Below are 20,552 nucleotides of genomic sequence, written 5' to 3'. Positions count from 1 at the left end.
GAACAATGAATTGACTTCACACCAGAAACTTCCTGATCAGAAAAAGGAACCATTACACCTGCTATTAAGTGCATCTACTGTATATGAACTATAATATTTAACACAACACACCTGTGTTGACAATAGGAGATTCTTTAAACATCAGTCCCATATCAGCGCAATAACACAGTTCATAGCAGTACAAATTGCACTGGATGATTTAAAAAAAATGTTTTTTTGTCAATGTCAAAAAAATGTCAAATCATCCATAGAATGAGCAAACAAAATCTTTGAGGTGTCTGATGTTGAGGTACTGAGTTTCACCATCATCATGTGAATTTTAATGATTGTGGTTTTACATCTTCGATCAGCTCATTATTCTTCTTTGGTGTAAACAGATGCAATTGAATCTATTCTTTCCACTGTAAACATTAAAATAAAAGAATAAAAAGAACATTACATAAGATCAATGATTTAAAAAGTTGATTGAGGAGTATATTTCAAGTTTTGGCAATACAATGTTTCCAGAATCCTGAGAAGATTAAACCTATATAACCCAGGCATCATCCATCCACTGTGATGATTACAGCTTCTACATTTTAAAATCCTTTTTAATCCCAAGATCTTGAACATTTAATAAATGTCCTAAGCAAAACAAGTTCATGGTTTTTTTCTTGTTGTTTTGGAGTTATTTCTTTACAAGAATAAGGCATACTACAGTTTCTGGATGCCAAACTGCGCACAATAAAATATGTTTTAGGTTCAAATTTGATTTCTTGTTGACTACAGGAATAGTTCACCCAAAAGTGAAAATTTGCTGAAAATGTGCTCACCCTCAGGCTTTATTAATGGATTATTGACTCTTATTTGAGCCAGAAGCAACGTCTGAAGTTAAAAACATCTTGATGGATATGTTTCTTACAAACACAGATTTGTTTTACTTCACAAGATACTAATTGATGGGAGTCGTATGGATTACCTGCGATGTATTTATTAGGTGTTTGGACTCGGATTCTGACGGCACCCATTCACTGCAGTTGATCCACTGGTGAGCAACTGATAGAATTCTAAATTTCTCCAAATCTGTTCTGATGAAGAATCTACATCTTGGATGGCCTGAGAGTAAGTGCATTTTCAGCAAATTTCCATTTTCGAGTGAACTATTCCTTTAAGAATCCAAATAATAAACAAAAAGAGAAGATATCATTTCCAGTTCAGTGTAACTTGCAGAAAGGTGTTCATCATAAAGGCTTGTGATGGTAGTACACAGATTTTAGGTGTCACTTTTGAAAAATGTAGTCTGATCTTTCCTGAAATTTTGGGCGTGATTTGAGCACTTTTAACAGTGTACATGGAGGCAGCTGAGATGGAGAATTACCCCCAACGTAGTAACAAAGTCATCACTGAGGTAGTTTTAGTCGCTCTCCTGCGATGCTAACGCAGCAGGCGGAGTCTGAATGGGCGGCTCCTCTGTTGACTCCGCCCCTTGAACCGCAGGATGAGGCTGGGTGGAGAGGAAAGAGAGCACATGAGGAATGTGTGTGTATGTAGATGTGCGTGCATAACCTGAGAATCATGACAGTTGGGACAGGAAACCAATAAATGTAAGGAGCTGTACTGGGTTTCCCTTCAATGCACTGAGTCATTTATCTCTGTACTAACCGTGAACTGTATGAGTAACGGGGAGTTTTACACGGTTTCTGAATACATTGCCGGTTTCAGATTTGCAACTCTAGACCGTCACTGATTGACATGTTTATCAGATTTAGTGTTTAACGGAATGAGACGATTCTCAGACAGGACTATTAATTTTGTTCATCATGGGTTGCAGGGCTGCAAACAACTAATCCACATGATCGATAATGAAAATAATCGACTCAACTAATCGGGTTTCATTATTCAATCGAGCCTTTGCCACTTTTAATTAGTTAAAAACATTTCTATAAAATCGGTTGCATTCTTATTAAACGAGCCCTTAACAGTCACTCATATTTTTGAACATTGACTTGAAAAGTGCATGACTTGAAAGTGCATGATCCAAACCTAAATTTTTATAATTCATGACTGAAAACATTTTGTAACATGACTTTGATGTACCATTTACATGGTAATACAATGTTTGATTTTAAAATAGGTTTCAAAGGATGAATTTTGAGATTTTAAGTTTTCAAGTGATATATCATTTCTGATGATTTCTAAAGTGTGATGGAGAAAAAGCAACAAAGAAGACTTTTTTTTTTTTTTTTTTACAAAGGTCAGAACTCCTGTTATGATGTAGGTTTTTGAGGTGCACTCTTGCCATAAATTAATCTATTACTTTTCCAACATTATTTTTTACAAAAAAGACTGTAAAATATATATTTAGGAGTCTTAGACCTTTCCAACGGTATATAGTTTGTCATGATTAGATTAGGATTTAATGTAATATAGTGAAGTAAACGTAGGCGTCCTGTATACGGGATGGGGTGACAGTTAATGGGTTAAAATAAATTGTACTGCTTTTATTCAGCAAGGATGCATTAAAGTGATCAAATGTGACATTTATAAATGTTACCAAAGATTTCTCTTTAAAATAAATTCTTTTTCTTTTTTTACTTTCTATTCATCAAAGAGTCCTGAATTTTTTTTCATCTCAATTTTCACAAAAATATGAAGCAATATCAAAAAATATCCCAACTGGTTGATAATATTAACAAATAAGCATATTAAAATGGTTTCTGAATGGTCATGTGACAGTAATGATGTTAGAAAATTCAGCTTTACATCACAATATTTTACAATAGAAAATAAAGTTGTTTTAAATCATTATGATATTTCACAATATTAATGTTTGTACTGGATTTTGATTAAATAACTGCAGCCTTTGTGAGCATTTCTTAAAAAAATCTTACTGACCCAAACTTTTTAAATATCAAAAAGGCTATATATGTTTATTCATTTAAAAATATTTTGACTGTGGAAATGATAAAAGTCTATACTGGAAATGATATGGGCTTAATTAAATGTTATGTGTTTTTGTACCTGCTGTTCTTCTTGATGAACGGTCTTCTGAGGCTATGAATTAAAGAGACAAAGAAAGTGAGAGGAAAAAAATAAGATATTTTTACCTTCAAAAATTGCTAAGGCCCAGTACTCTCAACACAAAAACTGCAAAACAGATTATTTAAAAATAAAAAAGATATGCATTTTACAATAAAAACAAGAATATTAAATCAAGTAAATAGGGTAATGTTTGATTCCATATTTAAAAGGGATGTAAAATAGAAAAAAGTATTTGGTTTACTCTTTTGAAAGAGTAATGAACAATTAAGACATACTCTACTAGACCATTTACAAAAGCGAAGCAGCAGAAACTGTTCATTTATTATCAGACGTTTTAATACATTTAATGTATTTTGTGTAATGTATAATGCAATGTATTTTTATTCCATGTAAATTCTGTTATATTTCAGTTTATCAGCAGCTCATTTAACTATGCTGCAGAGTTTAAAGGAAAGGGTGTGTGATTCTCACCCATTTTCTTGGTCTACCTCGTGGTCTTCGTTCTCTAGGTGGCTCTACCTGCATCAAAAGAAAGATGAAGGAATGAGAGAGGTGTGTATCTGAAACAAACATCATTCAGCTCAAGTTTAAGTGCTCTCATGTAAGTTTTCTTACTTTGGCTGTGACTCGCTGGCCTTTATTTTTACTGCCTCTTGGCCTTCCTCTCGGCCTCCTGGGAGCAGAAGCTTCAACAGACTCCTGAGGGATTCAGTTCACTTGGTTTTATTCAATGCATTTTATTCTTCTCTATCTATCTATCTATCTATCTATCTATCTATCTATCTATCTATCTATCTATCTATCTATCTATCTATCTATCTATCTATCTATCTATCTCCATCATTGCACCTCTCTGACCTGTTGTGGTTTGCGGGGTCGTCCTCTCCCGCGTTTGGGAGCTGGTGCCTCCTCCTCTGGGGCCACTGTCTCCACCTGACCTGCTCCGGTCTCCTCCACGTCCATCCTGATCCCAAACCTTCTCAAGCATGCATGGACACACACAACCTGAACCAGATGAATGTGGAAAAGAAAGAGCTTTACTTCAGTGTAAAAGCCAACAATATGCCTTAAATCACAAAGCATAGTTGAGAGCTCTTTATTTTTTTGTGCTAATGACCAGCTGACTGCACATTATCCGACTTAAAACAAATAGATAAGAAAAATTGATTTGTGCTAAAATAATCTTATAAAGTGAGAGGAAAGAGTGTGGGGTGATATGAAAAAAATGAAACCAGTCAAGCTAGTGCATGTAGGTCAATTCTAGTTCAATCTCAATTATGCATACATATTTTACTAAATATTTTTGCATATGAATGCATCTAAAATGAAAACACACAACTACTTACGAACTTACAAACAGTTAAGCTGATTAAAAATCACTGTGTTTTGAGGCGTGATGGGTTTAACTCAACACAAATCACGCCTTAACTTGCATTACGTCCTCATCGGTCTTATAGATTTCTTATATTTTACCAAAAATCTCTTTCTCATAATTAACTTCTCATCTTCAACAGTCAATGCTGCTCTGACATCATCTCATTCCTACAATGACACAGACATTAGTCATAATTTTAACACTAACAACGGAGAATATTCCACAGAAATTAAGTCTTTCTCTGTCTCTCTCTCTCTCTCTCTCTATATATATACATATCATGAGGCTAAAAATCCAAAGAAAACATATGAGTAATTTCTAGTGTCTAAAAGTAATCACTGCAGACTCTTTGGTCCTACTGCTGCATGTTCATATGATATGTGATTTACTGGCTGTGAATGTATATACACATGGATTTCATCAATGACAGCTTATTTAACCCCTGCTGGCAGAGAAGGATCTTCTAGGAGCCTGTTCAATGGAATCTATTCACATAAACCATAACTTTCCATGTTCCTCTCATGCATATATAACTAACCGCTCTACGCCATAAACTATGTCTCAGTAGCTGCTAATAAGTAGACCGAATAAGCTACACATGCGGCAATATTATTGTACTGTTTGATTGGCATTTTCACATGCAATGTTATTTAAAAGTCAATGGAAGGTACTTCATTTCCATTATGGTAGAATTACAAAAAACAGGGATTTTCCACATATATTTTGGGGTAATGAGGTACTTTTTGTACCAGGCATCACCAACAAAATAAGAATCCAAACGTACCATAGTATTGCAACATTTTACAGAAAAGTACCAAACAGTATAGCTTTGTCATGTGGTTTATCGAGGTAACCCTAAAGCATTCTTGGAAGTACCACAGAGTACTACGTAAATACCATGCTACAAGAATTTCAGTACTATAGTGTACATCGAAGTACAACGATATCTAAAAGAAGTGAACACAAGAAAAAAAAAATTATAATATGAAATAAAAATAAATGTCTTTAATAAGAAAGGAAATGGCAAACAAGCTATTCAGTGAGTGTTTTTTAGTGGTCTTTAAGTTCTTTTTCCATATGGTGGGCAATTACGACAGCCCACATTCTTCACATATTTTCAGACCTACAGAAAAATGTAGCTGGTGGTTGTGAACTACAGAGCGAAACGAGCACGCTTGTGGTGTCCTGAGGATGTAAACACAGCCCTAGCAACATTTAAACTGGGAGAAACAAAATATTATTAAAGACACTAAAAAAAAAAACAACCCCAACAGCCACAGAAGAGGAAAACGGCAGTGATTAACACAACAACAGAGCTCAAATTACTAAAAGTAACTACAAGTACAGCGGCATTACCATGTTTTTGATTTCCACATGGTAATTTAGTGTAATTTTAAGTTCTATGCAAATACTGTGGTATATTAATATGGTATGGTATATTTCGGTCTAACATGATTATATATATTAAAGTACCATAAAACACCTATTCTTGCTAAATGTACTGTAGTGATACTATGGTAGCCTACAGTGATAGTATCAAACATACTTTGTATTTAACATAGTACTGAAACATTATGTACCATGGCATTTACAAGGTACTTTCAAGAATAACAATTAATAGTGTTCTGTATTAAGTATTAGTATTCTTTAATATCTGTCTATTTAAAAAGTACCCAAAAGAACACTTTAAACATGAAACATGCTAAATCAAAACTTATTCTTCTTCACTTGACATGAAATCTGCGAAATCTTGATAGTGGTATCATCAGATAACGTTACCTCTCTCTCTCAGGACTAATAACAAGACAACTGTAGCATTAACGAAATTGTTTTGTAATAAAAACAATGTTGTAAGTTGTGAACACCTCGTGCAGACAACCTTACCTTGTCTGTGTTGTCCCCAGCACTGGAGCGCGTTCACCTGGAGAAGCGGCTTCTCATGTGCTGAGACCGTGAGTACGTAACTAATGTACATCAACATAACACGATTGACATCATTTCTGGCCCCGCCTCCTTTTACAATCATTCTTCTCAGATCTGCGGAGCTGAAGCGCCACGCCTTATTCGCTTGCCTCTGCAGCTCTTCTGTTGCTGTTTGTAATGGCATTCATGTTCTAACGTTACATCGCTTCCTTTTTAACAACACTAACTGCACGCGAGCGAGACGCCGCAAGCACTTGATTGGTCAAACTGGAAGCTGACGTCAGGTTGGGTTGCGTTCTAAATAGTCGCGTTTTCTTGCCGCGTAGGAAGAGTGTGTGGCGTCGCGTAACAAATACAAGAGTCATGAATTGATGCGATTGCTAACTTGTTCGCACCTGTCTTAAAATAGGTTTATGACGCCCATATACTCTTATTTTAAACGCAGGTGCTGAACAACCAACATGTTAGCAATCACATAAATGACGGGGAGTTTACTAGTATATTAATAAGTTCTATCTGCTGTCTCAGTGACGCGATAAATATTAGTAAAAACGTCAAGGAATGAGTAATCAGGTTTTTTTTTTTATCCTACGTAAGTATTTCAAGAAAACAAAATTAGTCACTGGTAGAATAATGAGAAAGCTATTGCAAAAGTACCAAAAAGTACCATGGTATTACTATGAAGTAGCTTCTGTGATGTAGGTTATATATCATGGTTTTGATATAGTCTATCGTGGTAGTGGTTTTGTTGTTTTGACATACCGTGGTAGGCCTACTTAAAATCAATTAGCCAGGTTTGTCTAAGAATAACGTGGTTCATGTCCAAAAAACCATAGTAGGCTATCATGATACTACGCCATGATACTAATATATATGTACATGGTACTACCATGTTTTACATGATGTAATATGTTACACATTAAAAGAATATTGAAGAGTAAACTGAATTTTGAATACTTTATTAATAATAAATTCCAAAAATTCTATATAGCTCAGACTGATGTCAGGTTTAGTGTAAATATATGTGCACTTGTATATCTTTATATTTCACAAATGCAAGCATACATATTATGTTAATTAAACCCCAATACAGAATGTTAGAAAAAAGCATACATAATTTTATAAAACAGTATTTTTTTTACATTACATTCCAACTACTTAATATATTTATATTTTAGCTTATAGGAGATTGAGCCATTTGAAACGTCTGCTTAAAGACGTGCTGTTGCATGTTACAATGCAAGTTTTACTGTCATCAGGTCATCTCCATGACCTTCTTGATCCAATCTACATAAAAAGACACACGGATGAAGATGTTTGGTTGGCCGGCATGTCCACAGCGGCGCATTGGTATGATGACTCCCTCTAGAACCCAACAGTCACTGTTCTGACAGGCCAGAGGACCGCCATAGTCTCTCTGGAAGAGCGAAAAAGAAGAACGTTACAGTGCACCTGCACCCAGCACGTCTTACTCATTTCACAATCCCCACTTACATCTATTGCAAAAACAGAACCTAAAACTAGCGTAGCTGCACAGACGGATGGAAAGGAAATGTTTGAAGCTCTAAAAGCTTCATACACATTTTGAAAGCTTTCTGCAAGCTAAGCAATGTTTAGATCAGAGGTTATCTAGTTTTACTTCAGGAGCCAGAGTTTGCACACCAACCAAAATTATCACAAAAAAAAAGAAAAGAAATTTTGTTTTTTTTTAATTAAAGGACTAAATCTAATTTTCTACCAAAAGATGGATGAACCCAACTTAAATTGTTTTTCAACTAAAATGCTTAAAATGTAAAAAATTAATAAATTCTCCAACAAAAGACAGGTAAAATCAACCATAACTGTTTATCACACAAAAATCCTAAAAATAAATAAACAAATAAATAAAATTTTCTACCAAAAAATGGATGAATGTGACCAAAAGTATTTATTATACAAAACCCTTTAAAATCAAAAGATTCAATCTATAAAATAATTCAAAAAGAAATAAAAATATGGACGAAGCCAACCAAAAACTTTTTATCATTCCAAAATCCTTAAAATTCAAAGATTAAATCAAATTTTCTGCCAAAAAAAATAAAAAATATGAAACCAACCAAAATTGTTATACAATTCAAAAATCTTAAAAATTAAAATATTAAACCTAATTTTCTACCAAACAAAAAGATGAAACCAACCAAAACTGTTTTACAATTCAAAAATCCTTAAAAGTAAAAGATTAAATAACATTTTCTACCAAGAAAAAAATAAATAAATGGAGGAAACTAACCAAATTTGTTTTATCATTCAAAAATCCCTAAAATTAAAAGATGAGCATATTTCAACATACTCCAATGATCATTTTACAATTAAAAAAAACAAATAAATCTTTTTTTTTTTTTCAATAAATGAACACAAAGCCTTTGACATCAACAACAAATGATATGGGATTCCTTCTTTTTAAAAGCTTATGCACTAACTTTGATTTATTTTAAAGTAACTTTTTATTTTTGCATTTTATTATTTGAACTTATTATTGCTTTTTTGTGTCAGAACATACTAAAAAACATTGGCCAGTAGAATGGAAACTTTACTTTTATTAGTGATTCATAACATATATGGTGTTAAAATGTAAAAGCAGAGAACAAAAAAAGAACAGTTCAGACATCTACCTCACAGGCGCCAACTCCGGCCACGAAGGGCATGGTGCACATCTCATTCTCACGGACACGGCCCTTGAAATATGGGTTACAGTCTTTATTGCTCAGTACAGGCATCTGAGCCACATTCAGTACGGTCTCATCCCCCTTTCCTGAGAGAGAGAGGCAGAGAGGATCAGTGCACAAAGGCAGAATTTCCTGCTTCCTACTAAGAGAAGTGTGACAAAATGTGTTTCCAACAAGTCTCTTAACGCTCACAGAGACTGATCAAAAATACAGTAAAAACAGTAATATTGTGAATTATAATAAGAAAAGTTTTGTATTTTAATATATTGTAAACATTAATTTATCTATGTGATCGAAGCATCATTTTCAGCATCATTACTTCAGTTTTTTGTGTCAGAAATCATCCTTCAGAAATCATAATAATATGCTGATTTGCTGTTCAAGACACAAAATCTTTAGCGACATCATAAATGTCTCTACAGTACTGTCCCTTTTGATCAATTTAATGCATCCTTCAGGAATAAAAGCATTCATTTCTTTAAAAAAAAAAAAAAAGAAACAATTCGGAACCCAAACTTTTGAACAATAGTGTATAATAGGAGTTATTATAGATAAAACAGACGAGCGTATCACCTTTAGTTTCTCCCCAACCAGCGATTTCACAGATGGTTCCCTCTGGAACAATGTAGCGCTCAGGAGGCAGACATATTTGAGACACGCGCTCATTAAACTGAGCAGGACTGCAGGAGAAGACCAGGATATGTGTTTATTAGAGGGCCAATTTGGAGTCAAGACACTTTTAAAAATGGCATCCAAAAAATGCTGCACACTCTTAAAAATAAAGGTTGTTTATTGGCATTGATGGCTCCAAGAAGAAACTTTAAAGGGATAGTTCACCCAAAAAACATAATTATGTTATTAATAACTCACCCTCATGTCGTTCCAAACCCGTAAGACCCGTAAGTTTATTTTTGGAACACAGTTTAAGATATTTTAGATTTAGTCCGAGAACTCTCAGTCCCTCCATTGAAACTGTGTGTACGGTATACTGTCAATGTCCAGAAAGGTAAGAAAAACATCATCAAAGTAGTCCATGTGACATCAGAGGGTCAGTTAGAATTTTTTGAAGCATAGAAAATACATTTTGGTCCAAAAACAGCAAAAACTACGACTTTATTCAGCATTGTCTTCTCTTCCGGGTCTGTTGTGAGAGAGTTCAAAACAAAGCAGTTTGTCATATCCGGTTCGCAAACGAATCATTCGATGTAACCGGATCTTTTTGAACCAGTTCACCAAATCGAACTGAATCATTTTTAACGATTCACGTCTTCAATACGCATTAATCCACAAATGACTTAAGCTGTTAACTATTTTAATGTGGCTGACACTCCCTCTGAGTTCAAACAAACCAATATCCTGGAGTAATTCATTTACTCAAACAGTAAACTGACTGAAATGTTGTGAAGAGAGAACTGAAGATGAACACTGAGCCGAGCATTACTAAAATGGGCTCTCATTGCTGTTTCTGAACCGCGCACACATAACTTATTGTATACGCACTGCAGACGGAGTACGTGTGAACCTTGGGCAATAAATATATTGGGCAAAACATATAACACCTGAGGCACCGCTACAGTGCCCAATGCATGGCAAATGCATGGCAAAAAAAACAAAAAACAAAAAAAAAACCTTCCCTGAACACGGGTTTTATTTTATTTTTTTATTATAATTTTTTACCATATGTCTAGATTTTGTTTGACATCTTTACTATAGTGATTATTTTGACTTAAGTCTGTTCTAGAGACATGTTACAACTTTTTGATAAAGCTCTCATTGGTTTTCTTTTGGAAATATGTTTCAAATTTATACTGAAGGCATTTATGACTGTAAAGCATGTCTGTGTGTGTCAAAATCGTGATTAAAATCGAAATCGCGAAATTTACCAAAAATTGTGATAGTTTTTTTTTTATCCATATCGCATAGCCCTAGTTTGGAACGACATGAGGGTGAGTTATTAATGACATAATTATGATTTTTGGGTGAACTATCCCTTTAACACCCATGAAACCTTCCCATGTTTCTTTATAGTGCAAAAAAAGTTTTTTTCATACTATGAAATAGTTAATTTATTAAATGTTGACTAAAAGGTTCTTTGTGGAACCAAATCTGGTTCTTCTATGGCATTGAAAAACTTTTTCTTTATTTTTAAGAGTGTAGAACCAAAGCATGTTGTACATTGCTGTGTTTGTGTGTGATATGAGGTACGTTTCTAGCTGAAGCATGACCAGGTGGGATTCAGAAGGACCACAGACGATCTTGGTGAGAGGAATGGTTTGTCTGTCCGGTTCACCTTCCTTTGGATCACGGAACAAGGTGCCCATGGTAGCACTGTATCCGGTGAGGTCCACATAACTGCATCAAATCACCAACAAGCATTTGCATATTTAATAAAACACACTTACTGTCCAACTCTGAACATTAATCACTGAAGAAGGTTGAGTTACCAGGATGAGAAGCATTGTTTAGTGCTGATCACCCATTTGGAATTGACCAGAGAACCTCCACAGAAGTGGTTTCCTTTCCTGAGAAGACATGCAGTGGCCACAAATACATTTGTCAACAAGAAACACTGTTTGCAAATTGATTTTACTTCCATAAAGTGACATCATTTGGGACGGGTTATAGTACAACTAACCGGTCTCGAAGGCTGACGGTCCAGGGAGAGTTTCCAGGTGTGCCGCCCACTATTCTTAACCTGCTCTTCACAGTCCGGTCGTCCCGCTTCCCACACTCGTTAAACACAACCTCCGCTTTATACACACAGTGGAGAGTGGAGAGCAAGTTAGAAGCACAGTCGTGCACATCAGAGTCTGTATTGTTCACTGTATGCTGTTTTTGACTTACTTGTTGGCCCGATGATTGGCACCTTCTCTCCAGCTATTATAACACACAAAATATAAGTACAAAAATATAGTTTAATTAATGAATTAATAATAATTATATTTATTTCAAATATATGACCATTAATCTTTTATAATAAATGTATTATAAATTATTTGAGTAGTATTATTAAAGTTGCCCCTATTATGGATTTTTTTTAAATGACCTTTCATGCAGTGAAACACAGCTCTAATGAATGAAAGCATCCTGCACAGTTTTAAATCTGAAAGTGCACTGTGTATAAAGTTATTGTCTCTCAAAAGAAAGAGTCGATTCTGAAACAAGTCATTTTTAAATCAAATCCAAAGCCTTTTCATGTTGACGTCAAACATAAAACATTAGCATATTGCCCACCCACCTGTTGGTCTTTTCACGTTGGTCTGAATCAAAATGATACGGTAATTCATTCTTTACCACTAAGTGCCATTTATGGACCAGTAAAAACAGCGGTTTCCCCGGTAACATTGTAAACTAAGCACTGCACTTACAAACCTGCTTTATCAGGCATTACAGACATGATGAAATTTAACCGAGACCAATCGGACCAATCACCACAGAGTAGCGTCACGCAATGGAGGGGTTTACAAAAATGATCCGTTAAGCGGATCGTTGAGCAAGTAATGTAAAAATAAATGCATATTATAAGACAATGAAAGTGTTTTTGACCTGGCATGCATGTCAACCTGTTAACCAAAATATGAACCTTTCATTACCCATAATAGGGCCACTTTAAATAATACTATTCTATATGTCTATAGACATTGATGCTTCACCACACTGCTTGATGGCACAGTAGTCGAACTCAGTCTTGGGGTCAGTGGTGTAGCACCAGGGCCCGTGATGGTCTCCGTCAGGGTTTCTGCAGTAGTTGTCGGTTAGATTGGCCTCTGGGTGTGTTTTGGGGTTTATCCTGCAAATAGATGTGCATAAATGACCTTTATACTTCAGATCAACTTTAAATGAGTCAAACAATAATGGGATTTTATTCTTACTTGGTTTTGTGAGGTGTATTGAGGCTCCATTTCTGGCAGAGAATACCTTTACGTGTCTTGCGGACAACACCCCGATAGTTTTTGCCAATTTCATTATAGCAATCTAAGTTTGAGGAGAAGAAAACCTAGTTATTTAAACTGCCATTCCAAATTTCATGGCTTCAAAGAAGTTTCTTCTCCTCACCAAGGCTGCATTTATTTGATCAAAAATACAGTAAAAAAAAATAAATATATATTATTATAATTTAAAATAACTATTTTCTATGTGAATATATTTGAAAATGTAATTCATTCAGCATCATTACTCCAGTCTTCAGTGTTACATGATCTTTTGACTTGCTGCTCAAGAAACATTTCTGATCATTATCAGAGTTGAAAACAGTTTTGCTGATTCATATTTTTGTGGAAATGGTAATAGATTTTCTTTAGAATTCCTTGATAAATTTCAAAGAAGAAGAAAGAAGAAGAAAATACAAAAGAACAGCATTTATTTAAAATGCTCTGTAACATTCTAAATGTTATTTTTATTAAAAGTATTAATTCCTTTCAAAAATAGATAAACTATTGACGCAAAATGTTTAATGGTAGTGTATATACAATATGCATATTAAGTACACATGAAGTGTGCATTCATTTTTCTTCCCACAAAGACAAAGCACAGTCAAAATGTCTTTAAAAATGAAATTGTAGTTGATGTTTTTAATCACTAGCGGCCGCAACTGTACCTTCAGCCTCTATGTCATCAGCACAGCGTTTGATCTGCAGACAGAGAGCTGTCCTCATCTCAGGGAGAGACGTGAAACACCAGGGTGCCTCTGAACCATCCGGGTTACGGCAGTAGTTCTCCTCCAGACCCCTAAAGGTGGAAAGAGCAAAGACAGAGAAAGAAAGAGAGTCACAATCAACCAATCATTATACAGTTCTGATGAAGTTTGTTTCTTTTTCAGAACAGATTTGGAGAAATGTAGCATTCCATCACTTGCTTACCAAAGGATCCTGAATGGGTGCCAGCTGATAAAACATCACATTCTCTCTCTCATTCTGATGGCACCCATTCACTTCATAGAATCCTTTTATGAGCAAGTAATGCAATGCTACATTTCTCCAAATCTGTTCTGATGAAGAAACAAACTCATCTACATCTTGGATGGCCTGAGTATGTAAAAAATCCCGGCTAATTTTAATTTCTTTGCAAACTATTCCTTTAACTCACTTGCACTCGTAGGTTTTAGGGAAAAAAGGGTGTTCGTGGGGTTTTTGGGCGTCCCAGCGCTGACAGGGGATTCCAGAGGTGGTTTCGTTGACCTTGCCCCTGTAATCTTCTCCTCGACCCCGGAAACAATTAGTGGTGTAGCCAGAGCGAGAACGGCGCTTGGGAGATTCAGCTATAGGACAGAAAAGAAAGAAGGCAAGTTAAAGAGGATGAAATTAATTTAGGAAAAACATTTGAGATATACTAAAGACATCTCACCGATTGATCAATTATAGCACACGGTAAATGAAGAGATGAAACTAGTTGTAGATATGGCTGTATGTTGGACAGATGCAGTAATTTGTTGTCCAATCATGTGTCAATGACAGAAAATAATAGATTTCAGCAACTCCACTTTAGCAACATTAATATTTTTAAACTCAACTGTGTGAATGTCACACATGCTCCCAACGGATCAATCATTGAATATTCATAAAGAATAATATTGTGGTCTGTCTTGTGAACCCAAAGCAATAAACTGCTATTAATCTTGTGCTCTCAAACAGAACATCATATGCAAGTTTCTGACTTTCAGTTATGTAGTTGTCTTTTTGACAAGCACTGACGCGATTGGAAATGACAGCAATGTCCCCAGGAAGATGAAGATCTTTGTCCTTTAAACAGAATGAATAAATAATAATCCAAACGATTTGCATGGAGACTGAAATCCCTGCATTGCTAACAGAATGCAAAAACCTATGTTGTGCAAACATTTTAAAGTTGGCATTGCATCAAAAAATTGCCTTAGAAGTTTTTTTTTTTTCAGTTCAATATGTGTCTAAATAATCTTTGACTTTAAAATAATGTTTCAGAAATGCCTCTCTTGAATAGATGTACTACAAAAATAAAATTTCTTAATTTAATTCAGTTTAACTTGATGTGGTAAACAAAAACTATGAAACTAAACGTAAATAAAAACTAATAGCGCTTCAATAAATATATTAAAAAATGCTTGAAATGACAAACACACACAACAAAAGCTTTATCTAAAATTTAAATTAAACCAGAATATATACAAACAAAAACTGATTCAAAATATTAATTAAAACTATAATTAATATTAGTAATTAATAATAGTAACTATATTAATTATATGGTTATAAAATGCATGTTTTGTTTAATCCATAATGCATGATGACCCTTCAAAAATAGCTGTGTACTCAAAAAACTAACTTTTGTACAAGCAACATATGTATTGATAACATTTTATTACAGTAAGGTACCAGTTTATTTTTATAGGTATAAAGGTATAAAGTTTATTACCAGTGTCTATTTAGTTTTGGAGGTTCATAAAAGCATGAAATTAATTAATTAGTTATTGTTTTACACATTGTCATTCATGGCAAGAACAAAGTGAATAACACAAGTCAAACAGTTACAAAAAACCTAAAACATTTCAAATAAATAAAAGAAAAAAATCTAAAATACCATGAAATGAAATATCATATCCTTGTTGTACGGAGCAGAAATACTCACGGCACTTGCGTATATCACAGCTCTCTCTCTCCACCGTCTGGTCAGTGGTGTAGCACCAGGGCACCGGAGATGCATCCGGGTTACGGCAATAATTATCATCCAAACTTTTATCAGGATACCTGGTTGCACAAACATCAGATATGAAGTAATTATATCAGCATCCGCTAAAAATCACTGCAACACCACATGATTGATATATTGATACCCACTGCACTTCTATTCTGATTTCAGAGCTTTGGTACATGGTTATGTCATATTTACTTCTCTGGCTGGTAGATGTGTTGATGTGGATACTGTTGGTCCCATCTCTGACACTCTTTCCCGCTCACTGTGTGATCCACCTGACCTCTGTAGTCTTCTCCATTACAAGTGATGCACACCTCTATTGGAGAAACATACAAACATCTGCTCAGAACAAAGCGCTTATGACTTTGACAGTAAAACCACTGCAGTGCAAACACACGTTACTGGTCGTCCTACCGTCTTTGCACTGGGGAATGTCACAGCTCTCATATCTGGGTTCCGGGTCAGTGGTGTAGCACCAGGGTCCGATGCGGTCACCGTCCGGATTACGACAATAGTTCAGCTCCAGGCCATTAGTAGCAGACGGAGTCCATCTATTCCAAACAGTGGTGACATTATTCTAATATCGCACTTGTACATTCAGCCATTAAAAAGATCTTAGAGAAAAATAAATACAGCACTGTTTATTTAGGAAAGACGCATTAAATTGATCAAAAGTGTAATTTTCAAATTAAATGCTGTGTATCTGAACTTTCTATTCTTCAAAGAATCTTGGAAAATAAATGCATTTAATTCCAAAATTGTTGAATGCAATTATGTTTATCTAATATATTTGCTTTTGTTAACCATCTACAGTGAATTTGGACAATATGAAACTGACCCTGTTTATGTTTTTAATACACTGGACTCCATCGGAATTAATTTTTTTTTTTTGTAATCTTTCAACAAACAAACAAACAAACAGAAAAAAAAACATGTTTGCAGATCCAACTTGATTTTATATTTTTATCAAGTGCACTGACATTCAGATCGTTTTAAAAGTGTCCAAATACCTTTATGGGCTATTGTAAGAATTTAGTAAGTATATTTAAATAATAATTAAAAAACATATTTCGCATACAAATATTTTACATGAAGTTTGTGCAACATACTACCTGTGATCATGAGGGAATTTGGACCACCACTGTTGACATGTTCGTCCACTCTTAGTTGTCGACACTTTCCCTCGATAGTCTTCTCCTTTACCCACAATGCACTTCCTTACATAGACTGAGTACAGGAGAGCAATATGAACATGTGACTGACTAACATGTGACAGTTATATCAAGCTGTGGTAAGGCGATATGGGTTTTTAATGGCTGATGACATAGTACATCTTATAATCTTTCAAACTGTCTAATACTTTCAAAATCTATTGAAAAACATTTTGAGAAGCAATTTATCACCTTTCATCTCATAAAGGTCACAGTTCACGTTTCTCTTGACATCTGCATTGTCTCCGTCGCCCACCCAGGGCAGATGTTTACACACCAAAGATGGACGAAACTCATAATTAAAAGCTCTGGAAATTAAAAAAAAAGAAAAAGAGAAACATGCTTAAGTGTATTCAATGTGCACTTGCAGTGTGCTGTAAATCTTAAATTATATATAAAGTGTATTTTTAAAAGATTTGCACGTGCAGATAATATTAATGAAATAAAAGGCCATTTAAATGTGCTTAAAGTCAGACAATTACATGACTGTTTCATAAAACTTTCAAAAAAGTGACCTTTGTAATAATGCCAAATTAAAAGTGTTGCTTTAAAATTCATTATGTTTTAATAAACTTTGTCATGCTTTAAGGAAGTACACTTATTTTAATGTGTTGACTAATATTTTAAGAACATTTGATTGTATTTGATTTTGAAAATATCAAAAGACAATAGCAGTAAAGACAAAATTACACAGAAAGATGTATTAAAGTCAAAAAACTAAGTTCAACTTATTGCATTAAAAATAAATGTTTATTTATTTTAATTTAAGGTCCTATTCTCACTATTAAATAACTATATTGACCATTTTTGTTTCTATTAATTCATATGCAACTTATTAATAGTTAGTAAGGCTGTAGGTATAGGTTAGGATTAAGGGAAATAAAATATGATCATGCAGAATAAAGCATTAATATGTGTTTAAGATGTACTAATAAACAGCCAATCTCTCTCTCTCTGTCTCTTTGCTTGCTTATTATTAAGACACTGCATAATAAACAGCCAATATGCTAGTAATATGCAAGTTGGTTAATAGTGATAAATGGCCCTTAAAATAAACTCTTACCAAATATAGCAATAAAAAATATATTTTATTTTAACCACAAATAACATGCATTTCATGTTTTCATGTCTGAAAACATTTAGTTTGCACTTTACTATATTATTTTAAAGTATCAATTTCTGTATGTATATATGCTAAAGTACACTTCTTTCTCAGATTAACGGACAAAATAATGAAATAAATACAAAACAAATTGAACTGTTTGTAAAAAAGGCAACTTATGTGTTTTAAATCATTCAGTCATGCAGTGCATGCTGGGAAAGGGAAGTGGGGATATTAGACCTGCATTCTGGACTCTCTGTGCAGCGTTTAGCACAATCCTCCAAAGTGATTCCAGGAAATTCCGTCAGACGGTTAACATTCCAGGATTTCAGGACCAGCTCTCTCCCCTCGGATCGCTGGAAATCATTCAATGCGCTGCGGAATGCTGTGAAAACACACATCAGAAAGATGCACTAGTCATTTTACCTCTTTGGATTTATTTAGTAATAAAGAAAATCAAGTTGAAACACACAAACCCAAAATGAAATGACAGGATTTTTTTGTGACAGGAGATGAAAACAATGATATGAAAGATGTTTACAGTGCATGTTCAAAACATCCCACAGTACATTCCAAAGATTTTTTTTAATAAAAATAAAAAACAACGTTTTTTGGCATGTTGTTATTGAATAGCAAACTTTTTGTGCCGGTTTAAATGTTGTAACATTGTGTGTGTGTGTGTGTGTGTCCTTTGAGGGGCTTAAACACACATGACCTTTAGATCTGTAAACTACATCTGTTCCACAATATTCCCAGTGGCAAGGTATGATCATGAAGTGATGCCTAAATAACTACACAGTACACAGAAACTGGCACAGAAAGCAGTCCACAGCTGTACACACATGCTTATGTTTAAATTCATTATATATGAATATCTGCCTGTATGCATCATGAAAAAGGGCCATTAATAACATAAAATGTGACAAGAATACGGTGTCTAATAGCAACTGATATTTACCAAGGTAATTCTGTTTTCCACAAGGAATGTTTGTAAGAGTAACTCTCAATTTTCAATTTTAAAACTCTCAGTTTTATTGTGAACTATTTTTCCTTGTATAGCTTGACCATATGGCAACCATAGTTTCAGCCAAAATATCACCGTAGTTTTAAAATAATATTTATATTATTATACGATCTTAATGATCAGGAAATGTTCATATTATGTCTGTAATTTTATGACAGTGTTGGATAATACTAACCATAGTTTGATTATAGTGTTATGGTGTTTGAGCAGAATGGAGTAACATGTTTGCTGGCTGTTTGGGAGCCTAATCAATTACAGGCTGTCTATAAACAATTCACTTTAAACACAACCATATTAAATGCATCAAAATACTTCATGTGAAATAATGAATCATTAATTATGAGAGTATGGATCTTACCATGAGCTGTGTCAGGCCAGAGCAGCAGAACAGTGAGAAAGAAGAGTGAAATCATGGTATAAGAGCTCCTTTACTCCAACAGCAGAGCTCATAAGAGGACTTTGATTCTTTTCGACTGGAAGAATAGATGAAGGGGGTGGTGTGTGTGTGTGTGTGTGTGTGTGTGTGTTTAGGCTACTCCTCAGATGACCTGACAGAACAGGACATTTCCCAATAAATTTGGCCAAAGTAAACAACAACCCTTCACTTCAAACATATGCCAAAAACAAACTAATAAGAATAATAACAATACTAATAACAAACCATGTTATTGTTAATAACTTACAATTTGAAATAAAAATAAATTGCTTTTTATTTTATTTTTTTTATTTTTATTTTTACAAATTCCTCGTATATGTAAACATACCTGGCAATAAAGCTCATTCTGATTCTAATTAATCATTATTTGTTCATCAATCAGCCTACTCATTTTACTACTAATAAACAACTACTTTTTATTACACAATATCATCATATTGTTAATAATAAAAAGTAGGCTAGTTATGGATAGTTATGGAAGTCAGTAAATAGGCTAATTCACGAGTGAGCCATTAAATCATTAAACCAATTTGTTTAGAGTCTTTAACAACCAAAACCAAAGATCATTTTCCTTACAACTTCTACAACAAACCTACTTTAATTCATACAATTTTTTTCATACAAAGAGCATTGCTTTTATTAAACATAATCAATCAGTCGACCAACCAATCAGTCGTAGCTTGCCTTGAATAGATGGTGATAATAAATTAGACATAAGAGAGCTGTTTGACACAATGACCCATTTACGCATGATATGAGGGTGATCTGATCACAATTAGGCCTATAAAAGTCTAGACCACACTTATACATGTGTAAATGAGCCCAAAGCACATTAATTGCGACGGAATCGCTCCATTCAGAGGTGATCAGAAACCGATTCTCACCACAAGTAGGCCTAGCTATCTAAAAACCGTTTTACACTTCAATCTCCATACAAATGGGATAGCTACATATGAGCAATTTGATGTAATTAAAACCCGAAAATATTTTAAATAATAATATTAATAAAATGTAGGCTAAAAGCTGCTTGCAACTCAGTTAATCGAGAATACATTAATTATGAATTAATAATTAGCATAAAATATATGG

At 34.3% G+C, this 20,552-nt stretch overlaps 2 protein-coding genes across 2 annotated transcripts; both read right to left on the bottom strand.

Annotated features, from left to right (window-relative positions):
• Positions 1-233: 233 nt before the first annotated feature.
• Positions 234-6,604, bottom strand: si:ch211-161c3.6 (high mobility group AT-hook 2b). The gene is made up of 6 exons (XM_059570446.1): positions 6,281-6,604; positions 3,880-4,026; positions 3,637-3,720; positions 3,493-3,540; positions 3,001-3,033; positions 234-1,483 (listed from the first exon to the last, which is right to left on the bottom strand). The coding sequence occupies exons 2-6, from the start codon at positions 3,982-3,984 to the stop codon at positions 1,394-1,396; spliced, it is 360 nt and encodes a 119-aa protein (XP_059426429.1). The 5' UTR covers positions 3,985-4,026; positions 6,281-6,604; the 3' UTR covers positions 234-1,393.
• A 658-nt stretch (positions 6,605-7,262) lies between these two features.
• mst1 (macrophage stimulating 1) lies at positions 7,263-19,541 on the bottom strand. Its single transcript, XM_059570445.1, has 18 exons — positions 19,386-19,541; positions 18,244-18,388; positions 17,094-17,209; positions 16,803-16,917; positions 16,105-16,241; positions 15,886-16,006; positions 15,625-15,743; positions 14,110-14,281; positions 13,622-13,752; positions 12,897-12,999; positions 12,678-12,814; positions 11,869-11,901; positions 11,660-11,774; positions 11,469-11,546; positions 11,230-11,376; positions 9,598-9,704; positions 8,971-9,110; positions 7,263-7,736 (listed from the first exon to the last, which is right to left on the bottom strand). Exons 1-18 carry the CDS (start codon positions 19,438-19,440, stop codon positions 7,575-7,577), a joined length of 2,133 nt encoding a protein of 710 aa, XP_059426428.1. The 5' UTR covers positions 19,441-19,541; the 3' UTR covers positions 7,263-7,574.
• Positions 19,542-20,552: the final 1,011 nt, after the last annotated feature.

Source organism: Carassius carassius, chromosome 17 (assembly GCF_963082965.1).
Source record: "Carassius carassius chromosome 17, fCarCar2.1, whole genome shotgun sequence".
In the NCBI taxonomy this organism is placed as follows: Eukaryota; Metazoa; Chordata; class Actinopteri; order Cypriniformes; family Cyprinidae; genus Carassius; species Carassius carassius.
The sequence above is the reverse complement of the archived record's forward strand: the minus strand, read 5'-3'. Positions and strand labels throughout refer to the sequence as shown.